The sequence below is a fragment of the Barbatula barbatula genome, assembly GCF_947034865.1.
Source record: "Barbatula barbatula genome assembly, chromosome: 18".
Lineage (NCBI taxonomy): Eukaryota > Metazoa > Chordata > Actinopteri > Cypriniformes > Nemacheilidae > Barbatula > Barbatula barbatula.
In genome coordinates, this window is record NC_136781.1 from 20327696 (window position 1) to 20339967 (window position 12272).

Here is a 12272-nt window from a genome sequence, read left to right on the forward strand (position 1 = left end):
GCAAATCCAAACGAGTGAGAAAATATTATTATTGCAGCAAGCTGTTTTCCCCTGTGTAGGCAAGACGTTTGTAACAGATTTATTTTACATACACAAAGACAGGTTCTGCGTGATGAATCCGTTTGCTGTTCAACACCATTGTTTTTGCACGCAAACCTCTGTTTACAGACTTGCAATGCTTTTTTCATTGCAAAATACGTGTGAAAAGTGTAAGTGTAGAAAAATCAGAGGTCAGAAGAATACCGATCCTAATTATTTGGTGTTAATATGAAGTTGCTGTTTCACAATACATGAATTACACTACGAAAAACAATACAATGCTGCAAAACTTTTTTTCTTTCGCTTGCAGCTTGATTTACAAAACATTTTGGCCGATGCAAATTTATTTTATGCTTGCAATTTCATGTACGCTTTTACAAATGTTATCCTGTGCATTCAAATCTTTTTGGCATGATTTTACCTTCATACACGAGACATACATGTTAATCTCAAGGTTCTTCTGGCATCGCCTGCTTGCATTGTGATATATAAACATTCGCTTCTAAAATAATCTTGTCCACCATATTTTTTTTTCATCTTTCATATATCCTTCCGTATTTAAGTGACACTGGAACGCTCCTCGACTAGATGTGGTCGTTCTTTGTCCAGAATGTATAAAAAATATATTGGGACAAGGTTACTGACAGCTGTCATTGTAAGAGCCATTTGTTTGTCCGAGTAGCCAAGGGGGCGGGGCTTACCGACGCCATTTACATTTATTCATTCATTTGGCAGACGCTTTTATCCAAAGCGACTTACAAGTAGTTTTTTTTTACAGTGGCACATTAGTGCAGAGCAAGCAGGGGTAAGGTGCCTTGCTCAAGGGCACTTCAGTCATGACCTGCTGGCAATGAGATTTGAACCAGCAACCTTCTGATCACAAGCCCAACCATCTAACCCCCAGGCCTTAAACAATCTTTCAAATTGTTTATTTGTATGCTAGCAACTGAATCGACACGATCCATAGGATGTGTTCTTTTAAAATTGTCCAGTTCAGACTTGGAGGTAATAAAAGGTAAAAGATGACAAATGTTTCAATGGTGAAAATAACTACTATGAGACTTTATTTACAAAAGAGTGAATATTTCTTGAAGAATAATCCTTAGATGAGGAATTCAGTCATATTTATGTAATATTATCAATTTATCTGTAATGCAGTTCTTATAAACATTTACTGAAAATCTTAGTGATATATGTGTCACATGTCAGTGTTTTATGAAACAGTATAAATCTTTATATTGACCGGTCCCGCAATACCATACCACCCCCATAAATATCAATAACAATTGCTGACAATAGTTGACAATAGCTGCAAGCCGATCATGAATTTGACACTCTGTTTATGTTAAATGTGTTTTCCGAGCTATTTTAACGCCCTTCGAACAACAGTAATAAGCCTTTAGATATTTCGTTTTTATTTCTTGAGGTTAACATGTCTATGATGTTTAAAATTCTCTCTTATACTGACAAATAAACATTATTCTGATTCCTTCAAGTTAGCTTGAACCATTACAGACCTGAAGTTCACTCTCTTCCATAGGTGGAGAATTTTGAAGACAATGGCGATTCTGGTGGGTGCCCCTGATATTACCAGAGACCCTACGGAAGGTGGAGAGGCGGTGTCGAAAATTCTCTCCCGAAAAAAAATAGAGCATTGGGTCAAAACAACAGTTGGCAGCAGCCAGGCAGAGTGTGATAACTACAGACTTCTGCATATAAACAATCTCTTGACAGGTAGTGTCGTTGCGACTACTGAAGTTGAGATGTAGTGTGCGTTGAATGTGATATGGCATAAAACAGACTAAGAAAGCCAACATCACCACAACAATCATACGAATGGCCTTGTTGCGTGTGTACCGCTGCCTGTTCATGGAATTCGTGTTTCTAAGTAGAGTGCGCAAGATGCCAACATAACAAAGCAAGATAACCAGAAAGGGAATAATGAAGCCCACCACCAGTGAAAAGTAGTTCAGAAAAATAAGTTTGTCTCTACTTCCATTTTCTGGTGGTTCAAAACACTTGGTTTTGTTAGTCTTTAGATCAACATGCTGTCCAGAGAGAAGAAAGGGTGAACTGGTGGTGCAAATGAATACCCAAATGCACATACAAACTATCCATGCCTTTTTCTCAGTTGCTAGCCTCAGGTTCTGCACTGGAAACACAATGGCCAAAAAACGGGTAAAACTCATGGCCATCATGAAGAAGATGCTGCAGTAGAGGTTCATATATAACGCGTAGGAACTTACTCGGCATAGAAAGTCTCCCATGTTCCACTGCCCTTTGTTTACATAATAGAGCACCCGTAGAGGAAGCGTACAGACACACAGCAAGTCTGACAAGGCCAAGTTGAGCATGTAGATGTGAAAGGCTGAGGTTTGCCGGTATGTACGAAGAAGCACATAGAGTGCAAAGCCATTGCCCATCAGCCCAAAGACTGTGATGACTGAGTAAACTGTGGAATAGACTTGGTTACGAAAATCATCGATTGAGGTGCACTGTTTGCCATTATGCAACGAATCATTTTGTAGAGCCATTCTTGCATTAATCTTTCTGTAAAAAAGGGATACATGAGTAATGTTACTCCTTTGAGTATAGTAATGAAAACAAATAATAAAAGAATGCTTTTTAAACTCAAACTGGATTTAAAAAAGTTGTTTTGTGTCGATGAGAGATAAATGGTCTCATTCCTTTATTATTCTTTTTTATTTTATTATTCTTTTATGATATTTTACTATTATACAATAATGAACATATTCTCGTTTTTATGATATATTCAAATTATTTTTGTGACGTTTGACACAACTGTGACAAAAAGCTTATTGAACAAAAAGGGAAATAAACTTGTCATGAACCATCATATCTCCACATTATGGGGTGAACCTTACATGTACTCCATCATTTCATAATTTATTAATATTCCATATTCCATACTGTATATTTATACAGCTTTTAACGCATGTTTGCTTAAAATGTTGCTTTCCTTGTCCTGTTGTTTAAAGAGTTATACAAATAAAACTATGTGACTTAGATTAATATCAGACAGCAATCATATACGCTCTACTCCTCCTTGGGAAAATTGGATTGTTTGTTTCTTTCTTTGTTTGTTTTATTATAAAAACCATAGTAACCACGGATTAACCATTATCACCCCAAAAATAAATTACCATGGTCTGTGAAGTAAAACTATAGTAGCCTAATACAAATGGTAATCTGCCAAAAAAAACGTTGTATTTACAATAATAAATCCATGGTTAATCTTCCTATGGGACAGCATAAAAATGGCACGTAATGAAATTTGTGTATGTACTTCAGAAAACTAAGTCAATTGTTTCTCGCCGCATTATTCAGATACATTTCTTTCTATGACGGTTCCGCTCATTAAAACGTTTTAAATCTCGCATAGACATAAAACCATATTTTAAATCCATCAGTGCAGGCTAATGACCGATGAAATAATAAGGAAACTGATCAAATTTACTGACCGTTATCAGTCCGTCCTCAGTCGATCCGTCTTCAGGGTAACGTCGAGCAGTTTGAACACGAGCAGACGCGCATGTGAGACTCCTCACTTCTCATTTACATAAACATATTTACATCACTGCTGAGCTGAACGTTATAGGACACATGAATACATGTTTAAAAAAAGACCCCTCCCCTCGAGTTACCTTGTAATTTAGCTCATCTTGGTACATCCAACCGGCAAAGGCGGAACGCCACTGGATAAAGCAATATATAAATTGAATAAACACCCACTGTAGACAAACCCTCTTGTGAATTTCAAGATAACAGGTTTAATTTTTCAGAACCAGAATGACCTGTTCCGCATTAAGTTTCACGGGAGGGAGACTTCTTATTTGAATGAGGCACTTCATACGGAAGTCTCACAAAAACCGCAGCACATTGCATTAAGCTTTCATCAAAGACCACAGATGAAACCAAGGAAATCAGACGAAAACTACAAACTTGCTTTGATTACGAAGTCGCTTTAGATAAAGTGTTACCTGCGAAAGAGTTTAATTACGACAGCGCAAGATCTTTTGGTGCCATAGGAGAGATTTTAGATCCCCCTATAGAATAAAGATAAATAAAAAACATGCTCAAAACGAGTGTACTATGACATGAATTGCTAAGAACATAAATACGAAGTAAAAAATGTATTAAAGAATAAGTTTAAAAAAATATTACTTTCTCATTGTTTAAAATAATGTGAAAATGATTTTTATGTATTTGAATTGTAAAGCTCATTAAACGAATATTATTAAACGAAGGTTAATAAGAACGTTTTTTAATCATTACATTAAACACACATAAATATATATATATATATATATATATATATATATATATACACACACATACAGTATACGTGTCTGGGGTATAGCATGTAATTGTTTTCGCCTGCCCATCCTCTGTTTTTTGTGTCGGGCACAGCTGGAATAGTTTTGATAGTTCGCCATGTGCTCGGGTCCGCGTGTACCACCCCGCCCCTCTCGTGCTGATTCGCCCATCTTTGTTTACCTCGCTTCACCTGGGACCCGTTTCAATAAGGAGGTTCAAGCAACACTGAGTTAAAATATGAACTCTGAGTTGATTTACTCAGATAACCGCTACTCTGAGTTTTCTGTTTCAGAACAGCTGGTTTCAATCAGTTCAATCCACTCTGAGTAAGTTTACTCTAGGTTACGCGTGTTCACCGCGGCTTTAAAAAGCCATCATCAATTGAGCGAAGATAACACGATTCACCATGGCAACGGCACGTGACAAAAAGCGCTCCGTTTATTTCTCGCCAGTCGAATTGTAGGCACTATATATATATATATATATATATATATATATATATATATATATATATATATATATATATATATATATACACACATATAAACATATATAGGCCTACCTACGACTTTTGTCATGTAGGTGCAATCCTTCTGCAATAAAAAGAACATGGCAGCAGCTGGAAATGAAATATAAAAACATCATTCAGTCCGGTGAGTTTAAATGCTCTTGCTAGTAGGATGCCTGACTGGGAAATGTTTGATATATTTAATAAACTGGCCTTGAAAGTTATGAGGATATGAGAACCGAGCACTGTGGCTATAGAAGACAAAAAACTGGCCATGCTCGCCCCTGCTCCAGCTATGTGTAACGGAGGCCAGCTAGAGTCACTCCCCGACCAACAGAGATGCTCTGGCGACGGACGTTATAGGGACTGCGATCGTTAGGCTCGTTGTTAAAGCGCCCGTGTCTCATTCTGACCGACGGCAGCTCGAAGCCCGCGCGGGGCGAGTTGGACCTTTTAAATTTGCACCCAATCACAGTGGGAAACCCTAAAGGGTATTTGAATTATTAGAGTTTGCAGCGAGACCACATTTATTTGATCAGCCTAATTCAGAAAGACGTTCACCATTCACCTGCAATCCTATGAAACTCCTCTTTGATGACTCTCACAGGAAACTTAACACAAATGTATATAAAGTGCTTGAGAGCGATACACACTTTTCTTACTGCTCTGCATACAGTTGCCTTGCTAACGTGTTCTGCATCCCCGGTGTTATAAAGAAAGCTTCCATTAGTAAAGAAACATAAAGCCATACAGAGAATCTGCTCAGATGTAAGAGCGCGACCCCGACGAGTGAGGTTTGTGATGTAAGGATGAAGCAGATTGTGGATATATTTAATGGACTGTAAAGAAAAACTGTGCCGCTCAAATAAAGAATCCTCCGGATATGATAAAACATCCAAACGTGGCTTCACCATATATTCTCTCCCGACGTAAATGTAACTCTCTCTGAATGAATGCAGCTTCCTCGTCTACGGGTTCCTGAATAAACGGACATTTAATGTCTGTGTTACGAACTTGTGCGCGATTAAGGAAAACGAATGAAAAAACAAACGGCGAAGGCAATTTCAACACCACTCGCGCTTCTAAAAGGGGCGGAGATTGAAACAAACCTCGGGTTAGTGGAATAAAACCTGCTCCTGACCAGGTTAGGTTCACAGAGTAGGTTACTATGGTTACTCACTCTAAGTATAAGATACCTTGATTTCTGAAACAGGCTTGACTTACCCCGCGGTCACGGGTTTGATATACCTCGCGTTCTGAAACTGAAAACCCAGAGTATCCCGTTTTCTGGGGTTAACTTACTCTGAGTTTGCACTTACCCTGCTTTCTGAAACGGGTCCCTGGGACCCGTTTCAATAAGGAGGTTCAAGCAACACTGAGTTAAAATATGAACTCTGAGTTGATTTACTCAGATAATCGCTACTCTGAGTTTTCTGTTTCAGAACAGCTGGTTTCAATCAGTTAAATCCACTCTGAGTAAGTTCACTCGAGGTTACTCGTGTTCACCGCGGCTTTAAAAAGCCATCATCAATTGAGCGAAGATAACATGATTCACCATGGCAACCCCATGTGACAAAAAGCGCTCCGTTTACTTCTCGCCCGTAGAATTAGAGGTACTGTTACAAGCGTACAGCGAATATGAACACATTTTTAGAAGGAAGAGCAACACAGCCGCAGCAGCAAAAGAAAGAGAGTCGGCGTGGGAGAAAATAGCTTTACGTGTCAATGCGTAAGTTTAATTGCTTAATTATCAATTTTTATATTAATTATGTTGATACTGTGAAAAATGTGTCTCTCTCTCTCTCTCTCTCTCTCTCTCTATCTATCTATCTATATATATATATATATACATATATACCTACAATTTTTGTCATGTAGGTGCAATCCTTCTGCAATAAAAAGAACATGGCAGCAGCTGAAAATGAAATATAAAAACATCGTTCAGTCCGGTGAGTTTAAATGCTCTTGCTAGTAGGATGCTTGACTGGGAAATGTTTGATATATTTCATAAACTGGCCTTGAAAGTTATGAGGATATGAGAACCAAGCACTGTGGCTATAGAAGACAGAAAACTGGCCATTCTTGCACCTGCTCCCCCAAGAAAATCATGGCTGGTTTTTCTAAATCCTGTTTGTAAGACAACTATGCACTGGCTTGTATAGTCCTAGAAACCACAACCAATGAAAGTCATCATCGGTTGTAATGGACGCGAGAGAAAATCCTCTCTGCATGTCTTAATTACGGCAATGACATAACTTGGACTATTTCATTTCTACTCAGCAAATAGAAAGAAGGCAGAGGCACGTAAAACTGGGGGGGGACCTGCACCACCTCCTCTGACGGATGCAGAGGAGATGGCCTTGAGCCTCAACACTGGGCGACCAGTGGCTGAGGGAATTCCAGGAGGGAGTTCATCAGAACCTGTCACTCCCCAGGATACAAGTGCGGATATAATATGTAAGAGGCCACCTATCTTGGTTTGTACAGGCCCTTTGTTATAGTTACATTAATTTGACTTAAATACTTTTTCTTTGTCCCAGCATATTCTGATGGTTGTATTTGCCTTGTGGAGCCTCTTCTCACAACAGAACCCCAGGCAGTTGTAAGTGACCTACCCAATGCAGCAGAATTTAAGGGCAAAGGGCACTTAAAAAGTGAACACTACACCAAATGCTTTTCTTCACAGGATGAAGGGGATGAAGAAACATTATCTGCTGACACAGAGAGGCCTACAGAGGTAATGTTCATATGATGTATCTCCAAATCACACACTCCATAGTACGCCTCTAGAGTGCTAGTTGGTATGCATGCACAAACGGACAAACTTGTCTTTCTTTTTTTTACAGAGCATGGCAGAACAGGAGGCTGGTCCATCAAATTCTGACACACAAATGAGCTCAGTTCAGTAATGTTCCGTAAATGCTATTGTTTAAATCTGCAGACTTTGGAATTCCAACATCTAACCTTAGTCTTGTGTTTTTCAGTTGCCAGTTAAGGAGCTATATAAGCTCCATCTAATTAAACAGCTACAAAAGACTGACAAAGAACTTTTGTACTTGGACCGTCAGATCCTAAAAACCGATTTGGAAATTGAACTACTTAGGCACAAACTAGAGGTGGGTGTACAAAGTTATGGAACAGTTTTACAAGCTTAATGGTAACATGACTGTAGCTTTTGTATTTGTAGGACATAAAGAAGACAAAATGAAATTTGGAATAAATTCAGTTTATTTAACAGTCCTGTGTTTGTGTGGTGTATTAATGTCCAAAGACATTGCGGCATATAAGGTCTCTGACTACCCTTCCATCCTGGAAATCACCAGGGCGTATGAGGTCTTCCTCAGGATCTTGAATTTGTAGGGCAGGGTGTTGCTCCCCTCTAATAATGGCAATATTATGAAGAACAACACATGCCACAATAATGTCACAAGCCCTTTCAGGGGTCACCCTGAGGTGGCGTAGGCACTGGAAACGTGATTTTAACAGGCCTATGGTCATCTCCACCCGGGCTCTTGTCCTGCTGTGTGCCACATTGAAGTGCTGCTGGGGGCCTGGCTCAGGTTCTGGGTAAGGGGTTATGAGTCTAGGTTGGCACGGGTAACCCCTATCACCCAGCAGAAGGCCGTCTATCTCTCCTGTAAGGTCACATTGGTTTATTGCTTTTCCACAGACAGACAGACAGACATTACAATGTGTTCAGTGCATATATTCACGTACCTTGGCCCATTCTGTTGCTCACAGATGACTCCCGATATATTCGTGAGTCATGAACCGAGCCGGGCCACTTAGCCTCCACATTTGTAATTATGTGTGCAGCATCACATATGATCTTCACAGTGACAAACAAAGACATTAGAGTTACTGTACTTGGACACAGTCTTTGACATTAGGAAACATTAGGCCATGTCAGTGTACCTGCACATTAATGCTGTGGATGGACTTCCGATTTACATAATCAACCTCATTTTCGGAAGGAGCGATGATGGGAATATGGGTGCCATCAATGCACCCAATCACATTGGGAAATCCTAAAGGGTATTTTAATTATTAGCTACTTCCAGAGGTGGCAGCAAGACCACATTAATTGGATCACCCTAATTCTGAAAGATGTAAACCATTCACCTGCAATCCTGTGAAACTCCTCTTTGATTGCTCTCACAGGTTTGTAGCCAGGAAACTTAACAAGTGTGTATAAAAAGCGCTTGAGAGCAAGGCACACTTTTCTTACTGCTCTGCATACTGTTGCCTTGCTAACGTGTTCTGCATCCCCCGTGTTATATAGAAAGCTTCCGTTAGCAAAGAAACGTAAAGCCGTACAAAGAATCTGCTCAGATGTAAGAGCGCGACCCCGACGAGTGAGGTTTGTGATATAAGGTTGAAGCAGAGTGTGGATATATTTAATGGACTGTAAAGAAAACCGGTATCGCTCAAATGAAAAATCCTCCGGATACGATAAAACATCCAAACGGGGCCTCACCATTCTCTCCCGACGTAAATTTAACTCTCTCCGAATTAATGCAGCTTCCTCATCTACGGGTTCCTCAATAAACGGACATGCCATTGTAATGTCTGTCTTACGAACTCGTGCGCGATTAATTAAAACAAACGGCGTAGGCAATTTCAACACCGCTCGCGCTTCTAAAAGGGGCGGAGATTGTAACAAACCTCGGGTTAGTGGAATAAAACCTGCTCCCGACCAGGTTAGGTTCACAGAGCATGTTACTATGGTTACTCACTCTAAGTATAATATACCTTGATTTCTGAAACGGGCTTGACTTACCCCGCAGTCACGGGTTTGATATACCTCGCGTTCTGAAACTGAAAACCCAGAGTATCCCGTTTTCTGGGGTTAACTAACACAGAGTTTGCACTTACCCTGCTTTCTGAAACGGGTCCCTGGTCTTTTCCCTTACTCCAGCTGTTCCTCGTTTGCAATCTGATTTACCTTCCTTTATATTCCCTGTGTTTCTGTTGTGTCGGGTCAGACCGTTAGAGTCATACCCTTAATGTTGCCAGTCTGGTAGTTTGTTGTGACGTTTAGCTTATCATTAATCACCTTGTCTTGTCCAGGCTCCTGAGAACCACAGCACTTAACTTGCAGTTCACTTGAAAGCAGTAAAAACAGCCCTGTTTCAGGGGTTCTTACGCTACTTTAAAATAGTACATAAACATCAATGGCTCACATACATTTGTAATTCTTATCTCTTTGTTCAATTGTATGCTACCTACCTTTTGCATCTATTGTCACTCGCTTTTACAAAAATTGATTTGATTAGTTGAAATCCCAAATGTGGCACAAAGCTGCTGAAAGAAAAAAACATTAAAAACCACAGTGCGTATCGTTTATAAAGGAAGCTAGATTTACAATTGCATTTAGTCATTTAGCAGACGCTTTATCCAAAGCGACTTACAGATGAGGAAACATTGGAAGCAATTATAACAACATAGGCAACAAAGTGCATGAGTGCATCAAAACTAGTCCATTAAAGCCTAGCACAGTATACAAAGCTAAGAATAGTGAGGTTAGTAACTTTTTTTTAAGAAGACAAAAGATTTAGAGGTTAAAAGCCATCAGCTACATGTTGAAATGAGATGTGTTTTCAGGCGTTTTTTTAAGATGGCAACAAGTCTGCTGATCTTGTAGCAGCAGGCAGATCATTCCACCAATGTGGAACAGATCCAGAGAAGGTACGCGAGAGTGATTTTTTTTCCTTTTTGGGATGGTACCCCTATAAGCTATAATGGAAATCCTCATCAACCTTTTTCTCAGTAGTTCCCAGAATGCTTTGCATGATGCTGTTATTTTGAAGCTTTTTCTGTAAAGATGTTTGTTAATTCATTTATCTTTGAACAAACATTTGCCAGTAAATTACACAAAGGTAAATGTACAGTAAGGTACTGGCAACTAGCTGCCAGTAATACTGTAATTTCTACAATACTGTAATTTCTCTTCTTACAGTGCTCCTATTCAGCTCCTGTGTCATCTTCCAAGTCGAGGTATGTGCATTCCAGCTCCGTCAAGCTCCACGTCCACAATCTCCATCAACTGCCAATACAAAGGACAGTATTACCATCACAGTCTCCATATCATTAAATATAATTTTTATCACTCACCTGCCTTATACTGCTCCGTGTCACCTGTAATAAAAAAGCTTTTATTGACCATGTCTTATCTGAGTCGTTCCAAGTATTAAATATGACACACCACAACACAAAACGTGATTTATTACTCATAATTTACCACCCCCTGCCAGGTGTTAGATAGTGACTTCTTTGATTGTACATCCTGTGTGCACTTATTACATCTTGTGAGTTTTTCTAAATAACTTTGCAGAAGAGATAAGGATTTGGTTTTCAGAATGCTTGGTCAGAATGCTTCAGAAGAAGGGTTAAAGAAATAAGAAGCACTGATGTAAAATAAAATGGATAAGTAGTGATTGAATGAATGAAATACGATAAAGTAGGATATTTAAGTTCTTTTAAAAAGAACTTGCCTGAGCTGAAGGGTGATGCATGCAGTCAGTCGTTAAAATGAAATGAAGTATGTTCAATAAAATTTTATTTATATAGTGCTTTTCACAATTTGCATTGTTCCAAAGCAGCTTTACAGGGGAAAAACGAAAAGAAAAAAAAAAAAAGGGTAAAACACAGAACATGAATAGTTTAACTTGTTATAAAAAAGACCTAGTAAATAATATCTAATGTCAGCATCTCCTGGTGGTTTATTTAGCATATTTTGCATTAAGTGAATGCTTGGCTGAAAAGATGCGTCTTTAAATCTAGATTTTAATTGGGCGAGTGTGTCTGATCCTCGAATAATATCAGGAAGGCTGTTCCAGAGTTTAGGTGCTACGTATGAGAAAGCTCGACCCCCTTTGGTGGATTTAGTTATTCTAGGTATTATCAAAAGTCCTGCGTTTTGAGATCTTAGAGAGTGTGACGGGTTGTAGTGTGATAGAAGCTCTGTTAGGTAGGTAGGGGCTAAACCCTTTAAGGCTTTATAAGTGATTAAAAGAACCTTTAAGTCAATACGATACTTAATGGGTAGCCAGTGAAGGGTTGATAAAATTGGGGTTATATGGTCGTATTTTCTGGCAGCGGTATTCTGAACTAACTGTAGTTTGTTTATTGATGATGCAGGACAACCACTAAGTAGAGCATTGCAGTAGTCAAGTCTTGAGGTCATAAATGCATGAATAAGCTTCTCTGCGTCAGCAACACACAGAATATTTCGTAACTTGGCAACATTTCTTAGGTGGAAAAAGGCTGTTTTTGTGACATTTGAGATGTGATTTCTAAATGACAGGTTGCTGTCTAATATAACGTCTATCTTTTACTGTATGTGTTGGAGTAACAGTACATCCTTCAACTTGCAGTTTATAATCAG

General features: G+C 39.1%; 1 protein-coding gene across 1 annotated transcript; it reads right to left on the reverse strand.

The window, feature by feature from the left end:
* Nucleotides 1-1080: 1080 nt before the first annotated feature.
* cysltr1 (cysteinyl leukotriene receptor 1) lies at nt 1081-3563 on the reverse strand. Its single transcript, XM_079480020.1, has 2 exons — nt 3522-3563; nt 1081-2589 (listed from the first exon to the last, which is right to left on the reverse strand). Exon 2 carries the CDS (start codon nt 2571-2573, stop codon nt 1536-1538), a length of 1038 nt encoding a protein of 345 aa, XP_079336146.1. The 5' UTR covers nt 2574-2589; nt 3522-3563; the 3' UTR covers nt 1081-1535.
* Nucleotides 3564-12272: the final 8709 nt, after the last annotated feature.